The 21,953-nt window shown below is 43.2% G+C and overlaps 3 protein-coding genes across 4 annotated transcripts; all 3 read left to right on the top strand.

Annotated features, from left to right (window-relative positions):
* Window positions 1–1,300: 1,300 nt before the first annotated feature.
* srp9 (signal recognition particle 9) lies at window positions 1,301–2,577 on the top strand. The gene is made up of 3 exons (XM_034900465.1): window positions 1,301–1,504; window positions 1,628–1,696; window positions 2,307–2,577. The coding sequence occupies exons 1-3, from the start codon at window positions 1,433–1,435 to the stop codon at window positions 2,424–2,426; spliced, it is 261 nt and encodes an 86-aa protein (XP_034756356.1). The 5' UTR covers window positions 1,301–1,432; the 3' UTR covers window positions 2,427–2,577.
* Window positions 2,578–5,486: 2,909 nt separating this feature from the next.
* On the top strand, window positions 5,487–11,563 carry ephx1 (epoxide hydrolase 1, microsomal (xenobiotic)). Of its 2 annotated transcripts, XR_004660456.1 has the most exons (10): window positions 5,487–5,666; window positions 6,230–6,413; window positions 6,494–6,674; window positions 6,880–7,098; window positions 7,283–7,412; window positions 7,492–7,706; window positions 7,783–7,891; window positions 10,027–10,149; window positions 10,425–10,737; window positions 10,969–11,563. XR_004660456.1 is itself a non-coding variant. In XM_034900460.1 (9 exons), exons 2-9 carry the CDS (start codon window positions 6,231–6,233, stop codon window positions 10,633–10,635), a joined length of 1,371 nt encoding a protein of 456 aa, XP_034756351.1. In that variant the 5' UTR covers window positions 5,487–5,666; window position 6,230; the 3' UTR covers window positions 10,636–10,743. The 2 variants fall into 2 exon arrangements, 1 of the variants encoding a protein (XP_034756351.1); XM_034900460.1 differs by lacking the exon at window positions 10,969–11,563 and having other exon boundaries at window positions 10,425–10,743.
* Window positions 11,564–11,843: 280 nt separating this feature from the next.
* LOC117961649 (transcription factor 24-like) lies at window positions 11,844–16,927 on the top strand. Its single transcript, XM_034900463.1, has 4 exons — window positions 11,844–12,723; window positions 13,279–13,431; window positions 14,951–15,121; window positions 16,584–16,927. The coding sequence occupies exons 1-4, from the start codon at window positions 12,559–12,561 to the stop codon at window positions 16,719–16,721; spliced, it is 627 nt and encodes a 208-aa protein (XP_034756354.1). The 5' UTR covers window positions 11,844–12,558; the 3' UTR covers window positions 16,722–16,927.
* Window positions 16,928–21,953: the final 5,026 nt, after the last annotated feature.

Raw genomic sequence — 21,953 nt, 5'->3', positions numbered from 1 at the left:
CAGTTCTGAAGGCAAAAGGGGGTCCAACCCGTTACTAGCATGGGGTACCTAATAAAGTGGCCGGTGAGTGTACATAATGTTCTAACAAACAAAACCCCTTTTACTTTAAATACAAAACTATCCTTTAGTATTGATACACATCATTATCCAACGAGGCATGCAGTAGGAGGTAGTTTTATTTTATCTAAAGTGAATACTAAAACAATTCAACGTTTGGTTAGGTACAGAGCAATGTGTGAATTGAACTCTCTCCCAACGACTATCAAACACAACTCTCAGTATGGTTTTAAAAAATTACTTATTTATTTGGTAAGGAATTAAATATTTAATATAAATTTGGTTTTGTTATAGGGCTTTTGTTATCTTATTTCTTAAAATAGATTTGTCTATTCAGAGTAGTGTCTTTTTTGTACTAATTCCTGTAAGATTTAATTATGATTTGTATTTTCAAATGTTACGTCTGTGTGTGTAATGTAATGTCATAAATAGTATTGTCAAAGAACAGATTGTAGGACCCCACGAAGAATAGCTTCTATTGTGTGCTAAGCTAATGGGGATCCAAATAAAACAAACAAACAAACTCTTTAGGCGCCTTTAAAGCCTAAGTACTCCAGTAGGCTACATGTTCAGGGGTAGGTTACATCTCTGACAGCTGTTCTTACTAGTTATTATGCTGCAGATGAACATTTTACTCATCTATCATCTCTCTATATTTTTGAGCTGAATCCATTGGCAATGCGTTGGTAGAGTGTCTCAGCCAGCTGTAGGTGCAGCCACCAGAGGGCGATATGTAGAATTCCCTCACAGTTCGGGTATGTTTCCGGTCCTGTGACTAAGGGTCCTTTCAAAACAAAGCTCGTGCCCATAAAGCAAGAGGCAGCAGCACCTCGTGAGAGGAGAGACAGAGCGAGAGAGATTATAGGCTACATGGGCAGCACTGATTCACCCAAAATTATCAGATTAGATTGAGCATCAGGGTTTATTCTTTAGAGAGAAACGGTAGGCTTGCAGCTAACGAATGGGACCACAGCCGCTGTGTGAGTGGGACGTTTTGGTGGTAGTGATGATACATTTTAAACTTGATCACAAATACAATCGCATATTAATCTATAAAACAGCGTTCTGTTTGTTTGACTTACTATTAGGCATTGCTCATTACCAGAAACTTTATAATGTGCACAAAGCCTTCATTCTAATTAGCTGTATAATATATGATAGTTCTTTCATTCGGATCAGTTTTATTCCTTTGCGTCTGTAAACGTGTTCTGCTCTTATTTTGAAACGGTGCCCCGGAAGTGTTTTATCTGTACGTTCTCTTCATTGATTGGTTGTGTTGTCGCTGGTGCTGATGTGGTGTTCAGAAGCGAGCGAAGCGGCTCGTTGATTCCAATCCGCCTCTTCCACCGAACTCCGTCCGCCAGAACCCAGAACCATGCCTCACTATCAGACCTGGGAGGAGTTCGCGCGCGCCGCAGAGAAGCTCTATCTGACAGACCCCATGAAGGTGAGCCTCTCTGTCTCAGCAGCAGCTTATCATGCTAGCCGGATAGCCTTTTAGCTTGGGATTAGCCACAAAGTGTATGTGGCGCTGTAGACGGGTAACTGACGTCAGCCTTGTTGTTTCCAGGTGAGAGTGGTCCTCAAGTACAGACACTGCGACGGAAACCTTTGCATCAAAGTCACCGACAATGCCGTGGTAAGTGACGTCTTGTGTACCTGAACTGTTGAGTAACACGTGCCACCCTACTGTTTCCATCAATCACAGACCTGTTAGAACGCAGATACTTTATTCAATTTCAATTTCAATTCAATTTTATTTATAGTATCAATTCATAACAAGAGTTATCTCAAGACACTCTACAGATAGACCACACTCCAGAATTTACAAGGACCCAACAGTTCTAGTAGTCTCCTCCAGAGCAAGCAACAGTGCGACAGTGGCGAGGAAAAACTTCCTTTTAGGCAGAAACCTCGGTCAGACCCAGGCTCTTGGTAGGCGGTGTCTGACGACCGGTTGGGGTTAGAATGAAGAGTGGCAATAACAAAAATAGAAAAAATGAAACTTTTTTGGAAAAGTTTATGTACTCAAATATACTTTGTAGCTTACCTGGAGTTAATCTGTAGTTTTCTGTTGATTGATTTCCTCAGCTAAATACATCAATCACTCAGAATCAGGGTTATTAAAGTAAACAAAAATACAATCTCTATTATATACACACAACTCTGTGTGTGTGGGTGTGTGTGGGTGTGTGTGTGTACATTGAGAAGGAGATTGTCCTCATGTAGTCTTTTGTCCTTCCCCACAGTGTTTACAGTACAAGACAGACCAGGCCCAGGACGTGAAGAAGATTGAGAAGCTCCACGGGAAACTAATGAGACTCATGGTGTCCAAGGAGACGCACAGTGGCTCCATGGAGACGGACTAAAATGCTCCAGAGCAGCTGGACCCAGTCCAGTGGACACAATGGTTGTTGGAGCACAGGACCATCACAGTGCCATGTGGAGTCTGGGGGGGTGGGGGAGAGTCTGGCTCCCTATATGGATGTCATACCGCTAGATATGTGATAGAAATATACATCAAGATATGTTGTTTTTTTTAAGATCACTTTCATCAATAAAAATCCCATTATCCTGCTTTTCCTAATCAGGCATTGTGATCACATCTTTGATGGTATGACTCTAACGAAGGTGAGTGTAGGCTGCTGGTTTTTTTTTGGGGGGGGGGGGGGGGGGGGTGCCAATCCTCAGCTGCAGTGCGAGCAGCTCTGGCTCCTTGATTTCTTTAGAGGAGATGCATTTAATTTGAGTTTCAAAAAGGACAGGCATGGACACATTACATGTCTTTTCTATTCACATCTACGTAGCGATGTTGGATTCAGTTTCAGCACACGTTGGTTCCTTTTTGGTTTTCCTCATGGAATCGTGCCACACAACTGGAGCATGAGCTTCTGATTGGCAGGTGACAGTTTGGAGGAACCACACACACCTCCTAATGCCATTTTGTCAACTGAGAATCATTGTTACATGTTCAATAAACGTTTATTTACTTCAGTTGAGCCAGCGTTTCTCCTGTATTCATCTGAGGGCTATTTCACAAAACCAAGATAAGGGATTAAGTTGGCGTGTCCTAGTCATCCTGGCTCAATTTATTCTTGACTCGCTTTCACAAAAGCAGAGGCACCTAAGTTACCATGGTGAACCATTTTTATTAAAAAAACAGGTGCATATTGCTGTTCAGTGATTTAAAGTTGCGACCATTGTTTTTAATAATTATCCATGTGACATTGTTACTGCTATATTGCTGTATGAAGTTTGGTGAATATATTAACACAGTAGTAAAGGCTGATAAAGTTGCAAATGTGTTTTAAATGAATGTTACTAAGGGCAAGATAAGTGCTGTACATGTGGGTTTCTAAAGTGGGCAAATGCATCTTCAATTATTTTTTCTATTTTTTATTTTTTATTCCCTAACAACTTTAATTGGGGAGGATTGAAGAATTTTGGGAACATTTCCAAATTGTACAATCCTCCCAAATTACAGTCTAAGTTCATTGAACAAATAACTAGACCATGTAGACGACTGTCCATTTATGAAACAACAGGGAGAGGACACCTCAATGGTTTTGACATATTTTGCTGGGTGGAAATAACGGATGAAAATACTCTGTCCATTTATGTTTACAGTGAGCATGAAATGTATCCATTATCTTTACAGTTTCTAGATTTTAGAGTCCTATTTCTTCAGCGTCTTTCTTTTCTATGTCGGGGAGCTAAGCATGAAATATGGGAATAAGGAAACTAGGAAGTGAAGAAAGCATGGCCCGACTGAATGTAAGTCTAAAAATATACATTTACAAACTACTGCTCTTAACTGAAACCATTCACAGTCACTTTGTCATTTACAAACAACAACAAAAAACGATTGTACACTTTGCATTTAAAGCTGCTCACTCTGGGCACCCAGATAGCTCAGTTGGTAGAGCGGGTGCCCATATATAGAGGTTTACTCCTCGACGCGGCCGGCCCGGGTTCGAATTCAGCCTGCGGCCCTTTGCTGCATGTCACTCCCCCTCTCTTTCCCCTTTCACGACTTCAGCTGTCCTGTCCGTTAAAGGCCTAAAATGCAAAAAAAAAGAAGCTGCTCACTGTGTGTAAAGTATGTACAATAAGGATTCTCCAATTTAGAATGTGTGAGCAGTTTAAACATATCCATAAACTGACCACTGCTCTGAACCCGTCCAGGATTAGGCTACTGATCATCAGCACACATTAACAGTTGTATTATTTGCCTTAACAGTAAGCACAAGTTAATGTTACTCAGGAAATTTACCATGAAGATCCATTTTCTACAATGCTAGAATATGATGCATAAATATCTCTCTCACTCTGTTTCTCCCTCTCTCATGGGCTAAAATCTAAATTCCCTAAGTCATATTAACTACCACTGCTCGCTTTTAATGCAAAATGTAATGCAAAACTGTTCGTTTTGCAAATGACAAGTGACTAATTGAGTGGTTTCAGTAGTTCATAAATGATATATCAATAAGTCAGTCTGCTGTTATCCGACACACTTTTTCCCACGTATTTTTTTTTCACAGTTTTCTTTTTAACGTAGTATGTGCTTAGCTTCCGAGTATATATGAACGTATATTGCCTACTAGAAAAGAAAGACACTGAATAAATTGGACTCTAAAATCTAGAAACTATAAAGATAATTAAGTGATGAATTCCATGCCCAATGTATTCATGAATCAGAGTATGTACATCAGTTATTTCCTCCCCAGCTAAATATAAGGTCAAACCATTGAGGTGTCCTCTCCCTGTTGTTACATTAATGGACAGTAGACTGCTACACTAGAGATAGACAGTAATTGGTCCAGTGAACTGGGACTATACTTTGGGAGGATTGTATAATTAGGATATGTTCCTAAAATTCGCCTTACAATCCTCCCCAACTATAGTCGTTAGAGAATACAAAATAAAAATGAAACAACTAAAATATTTGAGGGTGCATTGGTCCACTATAGAAACACACATACACAACACTTATATTCCCCTTAGTAACTGACTTCATTTAAAATACATTTGCAACTGTTTCAGCCTTTTCTAATCAGCCAGGCTTGCTTTGGTGTGAACTATCTACTAACTGCCATAATTTCCCATTTTTTTGAGTCTATCTATAGACTGGTCTGAAGCTCTACGGGACGTCCCGTGTTGGGTAAAGACAAAGCAGAGCAGTGCTCTGAGGAAATAATAACAAAACGGTGCATGCTATAGTTCTTTCTCTGTTCTCTCTCTTTCCTTTTAATCGTGTTGTGGGATTGTAAATGGACCTTGAGTCAAACAATAAAGCTATCAGCATCATCCTAAAACTGAACTATGTTCCATATTCATGGTAGAAAAGTGATGAAATATTCCTTTACAGAGAATTTCTTCATTCTATATTTCAGGTGAATGATTTGATTTGAACTGCAGTAATCCCCTGAGTTATTACCCAGCATCCCATTTGTCCTTATCCGCAAAGTACTACATGACCCATCATGCACCTCTGGTATTTCCCCACGGTCAGTCAGTCAGGTCTCGCGAAGGGTTTTCCGTCTTCATGCTCGCAGAATAACAAGCAGCACATGTGTTACATCACTGGTCCGTGGACATTAAGTCAACAGGTGAGTAACAAATGTTACTGTGAGCTACCAAGTAACGCTAAAGTATAGTAACGGTATAGAAGAGTAACGTTACAGTGTAGAGACGTTACAGTAGGACAGGAGGAGTGATGAGCTGGACGGGAAGAGCAGACAGTTTTAATGCATTTATATATTCATTGTAAACTTGTATGCATGCATATGTAGTTTGTTTCATCTAGTTATTATTGAATAGTATTATCGTTTTGGCATAAATATTTTCCTGACGTTTATGCCAGTAAAGTAATTTGAATTTTAACAAGGGCCAACTGATTACATTAAAATTATATAACGTCACCGTAGACTTGAGTCAGAGTGCGGGAACACTGCTGTTTGACGCTGCTGATTGGTCATGTAGCCAATCACGTGACAGTTGGCCACAGCAACCCTGCCACTTTGTTTCCTCTGAGCTCATTAAAGTACACCACAGACACCACAGGCACTCGCTCTGCACACGTTAATGATCCCTTTAGGATTTGGTCCATAATAACTTCTTTAATGAAGGTACAACAACTGTTGTAACTCCCTGTCTGTCTCTGTCCTTGCAGCATGTTAACCGAGGTGCTGGTTGCTCTGCTGGTTGGAGGGCTGCTCTACTTCCTGGTCCAGAGGAGCAGGACCCAGGTGCTGAGGACAGAGGACGGCTGGTGGGGGCCCGGTGCCCCTCCTGATGGAGGGGAGGACATCACCATTCGTCCCTTTACAGTCAGCACTAGTGCTGAGGAGCTGGAGGTTGGATTCCCTCTTTGTCTGTCTCCTAGTCTGTCAGTCCTGGCCGTCCCTAATGTTGTCCCTGTGTCCCTGTTTCCCAGGATCTGTACAGGAGGATAGACCAGACTCGGCCTGTCCCCTCTCTGGAGGACAGCCACTTCACCTATGGCTTCAACTCCCAGTGCCTGCAGACAGTGCTGTCTTACTGGAGAAATAACTTTGACTGGAGGAGACAGGTGGACAGACTCAACCAGTACCCGCACTTTAAAACCAACATTGAAGGTGAGCAAGCTGTGCACACCATGAAGTGCTTTTGCTTTCCTTTTATAGTTAAATAAACCTTGACCAAAGCATGTGCAAACCAATGCCATGAATTGCATTTGGCAATAATATTTCACTCAATGAAATATCATTTACACTCAATATTTCACACTCCTGAGGAAGATATGTGCCTACCTCTAACCTGCATCCTCTAACCATTATCCAGGCATTGATATCCACTACCTGCATGTGAAGCCCAAGACGGTGCCAGAGGGATCCACTGCCCTTCCTCTGATCATGGTGCACGGCTGGCCCGGATCCTTCTATGACTTCTATGGGTTGATCCCTCTACTGACAGAACCATCAGACCCCAGCCACCTCGTGTTTGAGGTGGTGTGTCCCTCCATACCAGGCTATGGTTTTTCAGAAGCACCACATAAGAAAGGTGAGTCTGGAAAGTTTTTTTTTGGAATATAGTAATGCCAGATGTGGGGACAGAATGAATACACACATCACATTTACGTGCAGGTTATTGGAAACTACACTGATGAAAAGAAACCGTTAATCCCAGAATTTGTCTTGACAATTGAAATGTCCAATTAAAACTTGATGTGTGTGTGTTTGTGCAGGCTTAGATTCCGTACGTGCCGCACACATCTTCCACAAGCTGATGAAGCGTTTGGGCTTTCAGCAGTTCTACGCTCATGGAGGAGACTGGGGCTGGCTGGTCACTACCAACATGGCCCAGCTGGAGCCCAGGTAACACACACACACACACACGTACAAAATATTTAGAGATGCTAAAATAATAAGGTCTTACTCCAGTTTTTCTCTCCAGGAGCATCAGAGGCTTGCATGTGAACTTTGCCCCGCCCTCCAATCCGGGGCTGCCCATGACCCTGTCCCTCATGCTGGGCCGTCGCTTCCCCAAGCTGTTTGGCTTCACTGACACGGACGTTGAGCGTCTCTTCCCCTGCATGGAGAAACTGGTGATCGAGTCCATCAAAGAGTCTGGCTACATGCACATCCAGGCCACCAAGCCTGACACCGTGGGTAAGTACCTGATAACAGGATCCACCGGCCTTAGTCCATAGAATATCTTTTTAATCAGCAAAACCATTCCCCTCAGGCCGAGGACTGAATGACTCCCCAGTGGGTCTGGCTGCCTACATCTTGGAGAAGTTCTCCACGTGGACGAATCGTGACTTCAGGGACCTGGAGGACGGAGGACTCACCAGGTACAGAGAACACAGCAGAACATAACAAAGCCAGTCCTGCTCATAGTCCGCTGGATAAGTACAAACACGCAAACAGTTGTGAGTAGCATCAGTGGCAGTAGCACATGTATGGATCACCAGCAGCCCGGCTCCTCTGTCACAGTGTATTAGCAAAAATATTCACATAGATAGATAGATAGATACTTTATTCATCCCGAAGGAAATTGTAGGCATCCAGTAGCTATGACAACCATAACACAACAAACACATATATCACACATACATAAAATTAAAAATCACTCACAGAAGTGCAATGACCATGATAAGGGAGGGTACTAAGGTAGACTGTGTGCAATGGTGATAGTGCAAAGGTGAACAGTGTAGGGATTGAACAGTGCAGATCATAATCAAATATTAACTATGACTGTTAAATATTAACATAACCGGTAAACTAACTGATTGAATAAGAACACTATTTGACAGGGAATATATTATAAGATGTAGATGATCACAGTCCAGATTGTGTAGGAGGGCTGACATAGCCTGTAAGACAGTTGTACAGCAGACAAAGTGATAATGGTAGGAGCTGAGAAAGACAGGCTCATGTTAAAAAGTCAATTTCTCCCCTCCGCTCCCCCCTTGTGTGGTATTGAAAAGCTGGATGGCCCTGGGGACAAAGGACCTCCTTTACCTGTCTGCATGACAGTGACAGAAGTCTGCCACTGAACATGCTCCTCTGTTTAAAGAACCTGCTGTGTAGTGGCTGTCATTGTCCATGATAGCCAGCATCCTACTCATTGTCTGTTTCTCTGCAGTTGCTGTAAGTGACTCCAGCTCAATGGCAACAGCAGAGCCAGCTTTCTTTACCAGCTTGTTCAGTCACCCAGCGTCTCTCTTCTTAATACTGCCTCCCCAGCACACCACAGTACATTCCAGTCTGTTGACTCGAAGCAGTCCCTCAGGGCCTCCTCTGCCTCAGGAGACCATTTCCTGAAGGAGCGTGTGGTGGTAGGTTGTCTGCAAACAAGTGGAATGGACTCTGGTTGTAGGAAGACCAGGTTGTGATCTGATCCCCCCAGCGGTGGCTGTTGAGTGGCAGTGTATGCATTTCTGACATTCACATAAATAAGGTTGATTGTTCTGTTCTTCCTTGCAGGGCATTTTACAAACTGATAAAAGCCAAGCAGGGTTGAGTCCAGTGTGATTGAAGTCCCCTGTGTTTGCAATGAAGGCTTCAGGGTGCTGAGCCAGACGCCTCGCAATAATTGAGTGGATAACTTTACATGAAGTTTAAGCCTGAGCTCATGGAGGGATGTAAACACAAACAACAATGGCGTGTGATAGCTCCCTAGGCATGTAATACTGAGACTCACCGCTAACAGCTCAATGTCTGGGCAGCAGATAGTTTCCTTCACCGTAACATGTCCTGGGTTGAACCATTTGGAGTTGACAAAGAGTGCAAGCCACCCACCTTTGTTTAGGGTCTCTGTCCGCCCTCACACTTGAAAAGCTGGGTAGCTCCACGGTAGCGTCCGGGACGTTGCTTTTGAGCCACGTCTCTGTAAAGCATAGTAGGCTGCATTCCCTGTATACCTTCACATTCTTCACCAGGGCGGCCAGTGAGTTCACGTTCCCCGTCACACACAACGGAATGTAAGGCTTGAACCGCCATTGCTTCACCATGAGCCTAGCCTCGACTTTAGCTCTAGCTCTCCATCCTCAGTATGCCCGCCTTAATTCTTCCGGGATCGGGTGAAATGTGCCGGCATGTCCGGTGTGTCCAGTCGTCCTCAGTTCAAACAGTTCTTCCCTTGAGTAAATTAGGTTCTTACTGCTGTGTTGCGGACTAGTAATAGCCATCTCCATAGGATATACAGATATCTATGCAATGCGTGAAAAGATAAAAAGTTCATGAAAAACTAAAAATACACAGCAGATGGAGCTACTGAAAAGAAGCTGCCACTCTCGTTGGCAGAGATGGGCTCCTCATTACTGTTGTGTGTGTGTGTGTGTGTGTGTGTGTGTGTGTGTGTGTGTGTGTGTGTGTGTGTGTGTGTGTGTGTGTGTGTGTGTGTGTGTGTGTGTGTGTGTGTGTGTGTGTGTGTGTGTGTGTGTGTGTGTGTGTGTGTGTGTGTGTGTGTGTGTGTGTCTTGCAGGAAGTTCTCCCTGGATGACCTGCTGACCAACGTGATGATCTACTGGACGTCTGGCTGCATCGTCTCCTCCATGAGGTTCTACAAGGAAAACCTTGGCAAAGGCCTGAATGCGCCTCACTCCAAGTGAGTGATCTGTTGCTGAAAGAGCACCAAAGTGACATGGCCAACTCGTTTCAATGCTGTCTAACATGAGTCACAGATAACTTTTCAAAGCTCAGACAATGAAAAGATCAAAGTTGAGCAGGACCGTACCAGTCATCGTGTTTGATCATCGGCTGACTGTGCTGGCCTGTTGGCTGATGTTCCCAGCAGCACACCCAGCAGTAGACACCCCTGACTCAGGTGATCAGGTCAAAGGGTGTGGCTAAGGTGATAACATGTATGATGTCTCCTCACAGGATCCCTGTGGACGTTCCCACCGGCTTTGCCTGCTTCCCCAACGAGCTGACGCACACTCCCAAACTGTGGCTCAAACAGAAATACCGCAACCTGGTGACCTTCACACCTATGGCCCGCGGCGGCCATTTTGCCGCCATGGAGGAGCCCCAGCTGATGGCCGAGGACATCCAGAACTTCACCAAGATAGTGGAGAAGCAGCGGGCTGTGTAGTGATCCAATATTATGACAGCTAAGATTAGAAACTTGTTCTCACTGACCCGCCATGCTGTCTTAATACCCATAAGGCATTTGGTGAGTCAAAACAAAAGCACTTATTGATACTAATCCAAAGCATGACCGAAAAATATATGGGCCAAGTTATTAAATCTGAAGGACCCGGTGAACGAATGAAGGTGCTGATTATATATTTAGTGTTATGCTGTGTTAATACAAGACAATGTGGGAAACTTTAACAGTGAAAGAAGAAGAACAAACTAGTGGGCATTATTAGTACAGTGCTATACAAGTTCTGCAGGAAGCCCTATGGACCTTTTTCAAAGCAGACATTTTGACTGGATTTTGGAAAAGCACAGCTGAAATTGATAACATATGTCTTAGTATACTATTTCAGTAAGTTGCATGCACAATACCAGGGCCTCTACTAAGTGGATTGAGCCATCTTTAATGGTTTGCAGACACCTGTGCTACTACGATATGTCAACATGTCTTCTGTGAAAAAGCCCTATAGCAGGTGTTGTAAAGAGCAGCAGTCTGCATGGTGTTGCTGTGGTCTGGAGGAGGAGCTGTGCTGGGGGTCCCTAACACTGATGTCTCACTCAGAACTCCCTCAGCCTTTTAGTATTAGTATTACACAGTTTACTCGGCAGCTGCAGATGGGAGGTCAGGGGCCACCTGGTGGTATTGTGTTGACAGCCTGGACAAGGTGCCAGACATTCCTCACACTGATAACACGGAGCCTCAGACCTCTGAGTTTGGCTGGATTTCTTACAACTCATTCCATGTCTTTAATGTAAAACCCAGCATTCACTTAACATCCCGTCTCTTTGATTAACTTTGATTTGCTTCAAATACTACAATTCACACTGCTTACTTTATTGCTGTACCAACCGTGAAAATAAAGAGTTAATCATCATGTTGATCTTGAAGAAGCTGATTCCCATCTGTACTTCTGAAAGTGATTTAGTTACATGATGAAAATGATTTGATTAGATTTAGAAAAGTCATAGCTGCATCGCAAGGGTAGATAATGGTGCTTTCAGGGGAGGTGACTGATTCTGTTAATGTTGCTGTGTTGACCGTAAACAGGTATGTAAAATAAAAACATTCATAAAGCCAAGATGATGAAGTGAAATTGTGTCTGGTAAAGGTTGGGTTCATGCAATCTCTGTGGAGTACTGGATTTATAAAGCATGCGCAGTGTCCCAAACAGGCTTCCTCTCCTGATGAGGCTGTTGTTGATCATGATGAGATGCCCTAAATGTCTCCAACAAACCAAAAGCCTCTCTTTGTTGATGGTCAATGTCGCAGTGCCCCGGGCTTCCAGCCCCGCCTCTGTCCAGTTGTGAGCAGAGCTCTTTTCCCAAGCCCCCCAGTGCCCTGGCTCGGGACACCCTCCTAGTGCTGCACTCCCCCAGGCCTGACTGCCTGCCGCTTGCTCTTCTTGGCAGCAAACAGCCAGGGGAGGATCGGGACGAGCGGGCGGCTGAGATAAAGACCACATGAAGTTCCCCACATTACCTCACCCGATAAGGAAACAAGCAGACGGAGAGAGAGAGGGTCAGCCTCGGAGGAACTATCTGGATGGACTCTGATGCGCAGGGGCAGCCAGGGAGTGTGGCTTTTTTAGTGGTCTGAGTGGAACTGGGCACCCACAGAGAGAGGTGGAGATCCTTGAACAGGACGTCCTCAGTAGCTACAGAATGATGAGTGATTTCGGCTGTTGAGCCAGTTTTTACCCAACATTTAAATGCTCCGATGGAGAGATGAGCTCAGACTGTGTGTTTACCAAAGCACTTAGTGGATGACACTTCCACAACAAACACGGGAAAGCAAACCTTCCAGCCAATGATAATAGACTGAGCCAAAGTGAATTCAGTGTTCAGGGGATCCTGCTCCAGCGCTTCGGCAGCAGCCATGGCCGTGAATCCTCTGGAAGGTCTCATGTCGGTTGCGGCGAGGCACCAGCTGGTCTCCAGCCCCACAGCTGAGCCACAGAGGCAGCAGCAGAGGCAGCAGAGCCCAGCATCCCTGCACACAATCAGGCACAGCACACGCAGCAGCCGGGAGCCCAGGAAGTGGGTGAGTCTCAACCTCAAAGACTGAGCAACCTTCATCATCAGAACATAATATGGGAAAATGGGAAGGAAAGCACTTAGTCCACTGTAATCCCTCACAGTGGGACTCAACTATGGCGGTAGTGAGAGCAGGCAACACTTAAACTACGCCACTAACTTATTAGAGTGATCTGGATTGTTTAAGATACGTAGAGTTTAAGAGGAATCTCCCTTTTTTTATAAAGGATTTGATTTAAGATAACTTGTCTAAACTAATGAAGGAAGAGCTGTGGAGGACTCAAACTGATTTGTGCACGTCAAGCCCGTTTCACGTTGAGGAGCAGAGAGACTGTTCTCAATAGTAATCTCATGTCTGAGTATCTACCACCTACAAACACAAGTTATTCATTTTCAGACACTCTGCAACAGGAAGTTGTATTTTAGATTGAACTAATTAGCAGAATGTGCAAGGTTATTTTATCAAAGTATATTTGTCATCACTTCTCTGTGTCACTGTATTCTAATGTCTCCCAGCCAGGGCAACTTATTTGACTGAAAGTAAACATGTCCTCTGCTGCAGGTGCAGTCTCCGTGTGGGTCCAGGTCAAACTCCGGTTCTGGTTGTGAGTCTGCGGTCCAGTCTAGGTCACTGAGGAGTCAGCACTCCCCAGAAAACGCAGCGCGAGAGCGGAGCCGCGTTCGCAACCTCCGCCAGGCCTTCCACAGCCTCCAGGTACCAGACGTTCACTCCCACCCTTTCACTGAGTAAACACTGAGCATCAACATTCACTATGAGCCATTCCCTCTTAGCACCTGCTTCCTATGTGGGTGTTGAATTCAGTTTGATGAATTTATTTTGATTGTCTTGAGTGTTTTGCATGCATACAATGACGTACATTGCCTTATCATAGCAAAAAACTAGAGTTATAATCAAATCTTGAACCAGAACCCTAGCCTGGAAACCAGATCAATATGCCACCTCATCTGTCATTTGCTCTGACAGATACGTTCAGACAGACTTCCAGCCAACCTGGCCCTGGGCAGACCAATCACAACCGTTCATCTAATGTGGGGCGGGTTTAAGACAACGACTGACAGAGGAGCATCACAATTGAACGTAGTCTCTGTCCAGTGCACATACCAGGCTTTCTCTTTTAAAACGGACCAAGCACCGCTCCAACTTGCATGGTCGCTCAGAGCCTCGTCGTTTGCTTGCTGTGATTGGCTGTAGGCCACGTTTGGTCGCTCTGATTGGTTGTAGGCCACGTTTGGTTGCTATGATTGGTTTTAGGTCTATTCAATTGTAAATATGTGTTGTTCATAATTCCCCTTTAAAAATAAAAAATGCATTAAGAGTTTCCAGACATATGAGGACATTTTGTGGCGATATCAGGCTACCAGAACACGGACCATAGTATCACCAAGAGCGAAATCCCTAGCAACAGGTAGCATTACAACACCGACAATTAAAGAGGTGATTGGCGATCGGTTCTTCACACGGCTATATTAAGGCGATTTGAACTGATCAGAGCAGAGATGTTTCTAGTGGAGCAGCGTGTCTCTTTGCTGTATATCCAACCCCCTGCATCTCCTTCCTCCGTATGCCAATACCCGGCGCTCCATCAGAGTAGTTCACATTCAGGATATGATTTGGATTGTAAAATTAAAGAGAAGTTATACAATTATTAATTAAGTTATTCAATTCTAAAGTCCGGCTTTCATCTACACTCACAATAACTTCTGTTGTGTTGAGCAGAGTTCGTCTACTATTGCTTCAACGCGGTTCCTGGAACAACTCTTTACACACACAGTTTTAAAAGCTTACACCAACAGTACAAACATTTAGCTTATTATTTTGGTATTTATGAGGTCAACACACATTAATCACCATTTCTGTAAATGTACCAGTGTTAGGCAGCAGGCTACTGTTGAACTGTAGTGCTAGTTACCTAGCGTGGTGGGTCTTTTCATCCCAGTAGACTTTTCTTTGTTGTTGTTGTTGTCCTCGTCCTCTCTGTTGTCTTGCAGCATCAGCATTGTTAGGACAGCGTCACGCCTCCATGCCCTTTATATTGAGCCTCATTCTGATTGGTGTAACCATTTTGAGGCTCTCTCTTTTTTGTGTTCTTCTTCTGGTTCTATCAAAAACAACAAACAGGAGCTTCTTGTTGTTGTGAGGTTCACATTTTCTTTGTGTCTCTGTTATTAGAATATGATGTGTTTAACCTGAATAATTCATCCTCTGTCCTCAGGCTGCTCTGCCCTCCGTCCCCCCAGACACCAAGCTGTCCAAGCTGGATGTCCTGCTTCTGGCTACCAACTACATAGCTTACCTAACAGAGACGCTGGACCAAGGGGGGGCGTTGGCGTTGACTGAGCACACGCTGCCCTCCCTGCCGGGTGGATACTTGCATCCTGTTAAGGTGAGGACAGGAACAATCTACATGCTCACTCTTCTTCATGGTCAAAGACTTGGTATCTACTGTATGTGTCTCACTTTGTCACACACTCTGTGTCTGTAACCAACTACATTGCACTTGTCTGTCAGGTGCACAGACAAAGACTGTAATATTAGTGTTGGATAACTGGCTCATTTTTGTTCAATACTACTCAAATAAGGGGCAGAAGTTAAAGGTCACAGTATTGAATGGAAAGTGTTAGGTAGTTTTGGGGTCAGAGTGACTGAGCGGGCTGACTGAGCTTTTACCATCACAGCCCCCCTGGAACTCCCTACCAGAAACATCTTGGACTGGACAGACCCAGACACTTTCACATCACTTCTTAAAACACACTCGTGGATTAGCCTTCCTCCTAGAACAGTACCACATTTCACCCACTGCTGGTTGCTAGATGTGGTGTTTCACTTGCCTCAAAGCAACCCTAGCACAGACTTCTCTAGCAGGTACCACAATTCTGGGTAAGAAAACACAGCAAATCCAGCAAAACACACAGCAGAAGCCAAAGAACTAGCAAAGACAAGAAGCACAATAACAAAAGTAGCAGAATAAGTAAAATCTGCCAGACAAAAGCAGTCAACTTGCCCTGGCAGCAGATCCAATGACATTGAAGCAAAGACGCATAGTAAAGTAATTACTTATCTTAGTTTTTAGCAGTCTAGCAGTAAGTCTCTTCTGAAGTCTTATGCACTCTAACATTGGCATGATTGGAGCTGGCACAACTAACTGTCTATAGGTCTGGAGGCCCCACCCTTGCTGATGAGAAAAATCCCCCGGTGGTGATGGCTCTGCAACCACAGATCACCAACCCCACACTTCACACTGCTAGCCTACTTCCCCCAATCAGTTTCATTCAGCAGAAGCAGCAGTTTTTGTATTGTTCCTGAATCATTCTACAGATACAGGGTACTCTACTACACTGTCCTCTACTGTGTTGTCTTTGTTTAATGGTCAATGTAATGTGTGAGACTTTTTATTAGCTGTAGATATATGAACAATAAGGTGAAATTGTTAGGCAGCTAGTTTAGCTTGAGAGCTTAAAGCATATTGGTACGTTTGTCCTGGTGGGTTTAGAGCACTGTATGAGGATAATCATATTAGCATGAAGAGCTCGTTGTCTCAGTCCCTGCTCTCACACATGCACGCACGCACGCACACACACACACACACACACACACACACACACACACACACACACACACACACACACACACACACACACACACACACACACAAACAGCTGATCCTCCTCCCATCCTGTAAAAGCTCATTGATCTCAACATCAACATGCAAGGGTCTGTGTTTTACACCAACCACTTTATGAGGAACATTTGTGATGGCGTAGCCTCAGAGGACCTTCTACATTAGGTGAAGCTACAGTCCAGAGGCTTTTCTAACGGTGTGTTTGTCTCTCTGTCTCTGTCCTCAGAAGTGGCCCATGCGTTCCCTGCTCTACTGTGGCAGCATGGGAGAGCTGCTGTCAGGAGTCCCAGCCAATCAGATGCCTCCACTTGGACGGGACGGGGCACAGCCAATGACCCCTGCTGCAGAAGCAGAGCGAGAGTGATAGCAGAGCCCAGGACAGGACAAGGCAAACGTTTCAATATTCTGGAGGGAGATAAAAAAAAGCAACAGTGGTTGGTTGTTCGAATATTATAATATAATATTATATATTAATAATGAAGGACAATAACGAAGGACAGTGAGCATGTTTAGCTCTGGCTTCATTTCACATCTTGATTAAACACAAAACTTTGTGTATGTGCAAAAGCCTGCGATTCATTATTTATTTATTGTCTGTATAAGGCACCCACACACCCAAACACACCCTTTCTAACCCCTGACATGATGGACCAAGGCAGTGTACAGAAGAAAAAGACAGACAAAAGAACTGAAACCATGACCTCCTTAGCAAAGGTGAAAGACAATAAACATTTCTTTAATAAAACACTTGTTTAAGAGCAGAGAATATTCCGTGTAATAACCTCCAGCTGGGCAACATGGCGGTAATAAGAGAGACATTCCCTAAGCAACAGTGCATGTTGTGGGTCTTAGTTAGCTCCTAACAGCAGGTCTACCTGTAGCATCACTCAGTAGAGTGGCAGGTCCATCAATGCAACAGTTCATGTCCAACCCTGGGATTGAAATAAAAGCAGAATTTCTACATCAGTGCCCTGTGGGACACACCTCAAGCTTCGGCTGAAAATAAAAGAGAAAATCTTCCATGATTATCAGAGCTTTACTGCTGCTTCACGTGACTAATAACGCCACAAATCACAGACAGCATGCAGCCTAATATCCAGCTTAAATGCATGTACAGCATTTTATTCTTCACACGTTACCATCACTTTATTCACGTTTCTGTCTGATCCTTTTATTTAGTTGTTTCTGCTTTCAGTGTGTGTGTGTGGGGGAGTGAGAGAGGAGGCTTGTTGTAGGAACACAGCTGCTTTCGTATCACTTCATATCTCTGCAGTAATGGCCACTTAGTTCTTATTACAGCTGCTACAGAATGTAAGCCTACTTTGAGTAAAACACCGTCTACAACAGCTTGTGTGTGTGTGTGTGTGTAAGTGTGTTGAACCTCAGAATTGCCACAGAGCCCAGCACACTTTTTAGTTCAAAGCTCAAATTTAAGGATATTCTAGTCTTTGAATAGTTAAATCAAAAGAATTGTTTTTCTTCTGCCTCCATGCACCTGACACTACTTTGTGAAAAGAGTTCTCACCTTTAGATGAAGAAATCCATGACATCCTGACATTTCACATGTTTCTGTAAGTACGTCAAAACTTTTAAGAAAGTTCAAAGTAAAAGTATCTACCGCAATAGTTACAAATATACACAGTTTGACAGCTGCACTCCCTTTTTCACAGTATTTGTAGTTTTTGTATCTGAAATCATAATTTCCTATGTATCATATTTTGTTGCTGTTTGATTACGCTGTAATTGCAGAATAAGAGCTCAGCACTGAAAACAATCCAATAATTCATGTGGATATGTGTGTAGGCTAGATGGAAGAAGCTCTCTCCTCCTTGAACAAGATGGGCTCGGCTCCACAAGCAACAGGCCAGCGTTCAAGGCTAGCTCTATAAATCTGTCCAGAGGGGGCCGGCTGCCCGAGTTCCCCTGCATCACGCACTACTCAGCCAGAGGTTACAGAAGAACAGACCAGACCAGACCAGACCCAATGCTGCATTTATGAACTGCAAAGAGACCAAGACATCGTTATGAAAATCTTACTGTGCCATGGTCATGGTTCTAACACAGACACACTCAGTGTGGTCAGTATCACTGTCCTATCAGCCAGCTTAATCACTTACACAGCAGCCATGTCTTCTTTTTAATGAGACATAGCAAGGTCCAAACAATGTAATCCTTCTCAGGAATTACAACCCTCATCATGTGTGGGAAGGATTATCCATGTGGGACTTTTCTGTATAAAACAGGATAGTAAAATTGTGGTACAATAGATAAACACAAGATAAAATAGATAGAAACAAATAAGGACCAATAAGAAGCTTAAATAAAAAATGAAAAAATATGTGTGTCCATGTAATTATATAGGTTTACACCTCAAATGTCAAATTGCAGCTTTTATTCAGAAAAGATATCCAGTGTAGACACTTCTTTCTGTTAAACTGAAGTCTTTGGACACTTCAACAGACACTTCATCTTCCCTCACCGCCGCCGAACACTCACACTGGAATCTTCAATAGTTTCAGCACTTCCAGCTTTCCATTCCTTAACTGGTCTGACACCTTTCAGGTCTTAACATGGAACTATTCTGTGTGTGTGTGTGTGTGTGTGGTGTGTGGTGCTAATGCTTCCATGTAAAGACAACTATTTCTGCCACTGGAACAGGTTCAAGAAGTCTGCCCCCTCATCCCCTCATTTTGGGAGATAATCAACATATTTTCCCTATCTCCTGCTCATTATGGCCAGGACACGCTGATTCCATGCTGGATTTATGGGTCTCTGAGACCACACTCCCCCTCTCTGGTTGGGGCTCTGTTGGAACAGACGAGGAGGATGAAGAAGGGGAGGGCGGAGGAAAGGGGAGAGAAACAACTACTGGAAAATACATATAGAAGAATAGGAAAGAAGGGGAACAATAGGAAGTGAAAATGACTAATGTGTAACCCTGGAAGATTAGGCAAACATGGTTCATCCACGTTTCTCTCTTTTATTCTGTTTACCTTGATAGGTTAAGGTCAGAGTGGAATTTTAGAGCATTGCGTTTATAACATAAGCTGCCTCCTCACATGGGTTAGAAAGGTTATGCTGTGGTGTGTGAGGAGAGATTATGTTCACAGGTCTTTATACACTCTGTAGTGCCTTGTGATGGCATAGCAAAGCTTCTGAAGTATGCTTTGTAATCATGCACTGGGTTGGTATGAAGCATTTTATAGAAAGAGTTTCTTCCTCTGATGCTCTGCACCAAGGCCCAGTCCAGTCATCCTCCTGGATAAGTATATTATTAGAGGGGACCAGATGAGTGTATTAATAGAGGGGATCAGAGTCAGTGTGACCCAGAGGGGGAACATCCAGCTGACCACCAGCATTGCACTGATAACATCAGGATGTTGAGAGAACCCGCTCGCTCGCCTTCCATTCTTTCTCTTTTACGCCTTCATTTTCTGCAAATAAGAGGAACACTTCTGTATTCTTCTGTATGTAGTCCTGTTGTGATGATGTGACGGGGCAGTCAGATAAACTCCTGAACCTCCTTCAGGGAGGCAAACTATGGCTTGTGCTGGGGTGGGGGGTTCTACAATAAAGTCAAAACAGTTACTGAATATGTCATTATCATCACTTTTAATATAATTTCAAATCAAGTCCATCAGTCTTATAAATGGAATGACCATACATCCAAACAAGAGATTCAAACACATAATCATATCCCATCATCTTCTTTCAGCTGATTGGATGTGTGCCACTCACCTGTGGACAGGTGTTTGGCTCATATTAAATATAAAAGTACATCAGACACAGAAAGAAACGTCGTAACACAATGAAGGCACAGCCAAAGCAGAGCAGTCGTCTCGACTTCAGTGCTTATGGGATGTTTTTGGAATGCATAACCAGGAGAATTCTTGTGGATGGAAGAACAAATATAATAAATATTGTTCAAAACAATATTTATCATTGCTAGAAATTACTAAGTGCCATTCTTTTCTTCCACAAACGATTTCACAGTTAAAAAAGGCCTCTAATGAAAAGAATACTGCCACAGCATCTCTGAATCTAAAGGCGAGATCATTGTGCTTCATCAGGATCACAGTGCTGCAGCCAGGCTGGCTTTATAAAGGACATCTTCAACAGCCACAACATGAAGATCATAAACAACATGTCTTCTCACATTAGAAAGGGGCTGCGTATCATTAGGTTACAGGCACACACTTCAAGTAATTTCAGGTATGAAGGAGGAGATAAATCATAAAGCACAAATTGTCACATTACATGTGTTGGCACGTTGTGAGTGTCAAGGCCAGCTTATAGGATGTTTCCCTGTCACATCTAACCAAAAAGGAAACATTTCATGGCTCTTGCATATAGAATATGCAACTTTTCAACTCGTGAAATGTGGCTTTAATTTATAAATGTGAATTTATAAAAATATACAAATGATCTCAAATATATCTTTGTTGTTAAAAAACAAAATACAATATGAAAGGTATTGATACATGCTTAGGATAAATCGAGGTATTTCTGAGTATGTGTTTGGTGACTGACTGGCGTGAGTCCAGGAATGAGACACGCTAAACTGATCTGTCTGTCTGCCAGGAACTCATTTAAACAGCAGCCATGGCTGAGTCAGTGTCCAGACACACACCACTTCATCTGGACTCTTTGGGAACAGAGACAATGGAGGACTTCCAATGAGGATGGTCAAGAATTCAGTGATTCCAAAAAGCATGGTGACAATATTAAAACAACACTATTAAGCATATCAATTACATACTGGCACAGCAACAACCTGAACTGAAACAAAGACGGCACTTACGATGTTTCAAACTGAATCATACTGCAATTACCTTCAGATAGACCAAGTTATTGCCTAAAGGAGGTGAAGAAGGCCCGGTGCTCTGGCTGCTGCACAGAGCACAGCTTTACTACGACTTCACTGGGACTGAATCAATGAAGCCAACGAGAAGCAGGCAGCAACGCGTTACCACCAACATTTAGTCAGTGACGCGCTTTCACAGTCATCATGACAGGCTTACTGCTAGGGAGACGTCCCAGGACCACTGCTGGGGAGACACCTTTACTGTTGTATAGTTATCTTTCTATCTATCTTTTATATATATATATATATATATATATATATATATATATATATATATATATTAGGGTTGTCAAAATTGACACAATAATAACGAGTTTAACGCAAATTCCTTTTAACACCTCAAATTGTTTACGTTGCGGATGGCTAGCAAAAGCACACACGAAGAAAGAAAAGGACCTTTTGAATGGCCCTTCCAGATGGTTCTCTCCACAAGACTCAAGTTTAAATGTATTAAGTATAAGTATGTTTATTTTTATTATGGATAGTCTAACTCTTTGATCCAAAGAAATTGAAGTATGAGCTATAGCTTTAACTGGACTGGATGTGCTGAGTCCTGGTTCCTACCTATCTCTCCACTACCTGTGTTGACAAGAGCATGTCAAACTTGAATAATATCTATTTTAAAGTACATTTACTACAGCTAAAAAATATGAGTAATTTGCGCTTAATTGCAATTAAATATTTTAATTGATTGACAACCCTATATATATATATATATATATATATATATAT

The sequence above is a fragment of the Etheostoma cragini genome, chromosome 18 (assembly GCF_013103735.1).
Source record: "Etheostoma cragini isolate CJK2018 chromosome 18, CSU_Ecrag_1.0, whole genome shotgun sequence".
Lineage (NCBI taxonomy): Eukaryota > Metazoa > Chordata > Actinopteri > Perciformes > Percidae > Etheostoma > Etheostoma cragini.
This window is presented reverse-complemented; position numbering and strand designations above follow the sequence as displayed.

What these genes read in the sequence shown, in the direction of transcription:
- ephx1 (XM_034900460.1), top strand. Translation starts at nt 6,231, where the DNA reads ATGTTAACCGAGGTGCTGGTTGCTCTGCTGGTTGGAGGGCTGCTCTAC. An exon ending in CTAGTGCTGAGGAGCTGGAG is followed by an intron (nt 6,414 to 6,493) that starts GTTGGATTCCCT and finishes CCTGTTTCCCAG; the next exon opens with GATCTGTACAGGAGGATAGA. An exon ending in GAGGACGGAGGACTCACCAG is followed by an intron (nt 7,892 to 10,026) that starts GTACAGAGAACA and finishes TGTGTCTTGCAG; the next exon opens with GAAGTTCTCCCTGGATGACC.
- srp9 (XM_034900465.1), top strand. Translation starts at nt 1,433, where the DNA reads ATGCCTCACTATCAGACCTGGGAGGAGTTCGCGCGCGCCGCAGAGAAG. An exon ending in ATCTGACAGACCCCATGAAG is followed by an intron (nt 1,505 to 1,627) that starts GTGAGCCTCTCT and finishes TGTTGTTTCCAG; the next exon opens with GTGAGAGTGGTCCTCAAGTA. An exon ending in AAGTCACCGACAATGCCGTG is followed by an intron (nt 1,697 to 2,306) that starts GTAAGTGACGTC and finishes CCTTCCCCACAG; the next exon opens with TGTTTACAGTACAAGACAGA.
- LOC117961649 (XM_034900463.1), top strand. Translation starts at nt 12,559, where the DNA reads ATGGCCGTGAATCCTCTGGAAGGTCTCATGTCGGTTGCGGCGAGGCAC. An exon ending in GCCGGGAGCCCAGGAAGTGG is followed by an intron (nt 12,724 to 13,278) that starts GTGAGTCTCAAC and finishes CCTCTGCTGCAG; the next exon opens with GTGCAGTCTCCGTGTGGGTC. An exon ending in AGGCCTTCCACAGCCTCCAG is followed by an intron (nt 13,432 to 14,950) that starts GTACCAGACGTT and finishes CTCTGTCCTCAG; the next exon opens with GCTGCTCTGCCCTCCGTCCC.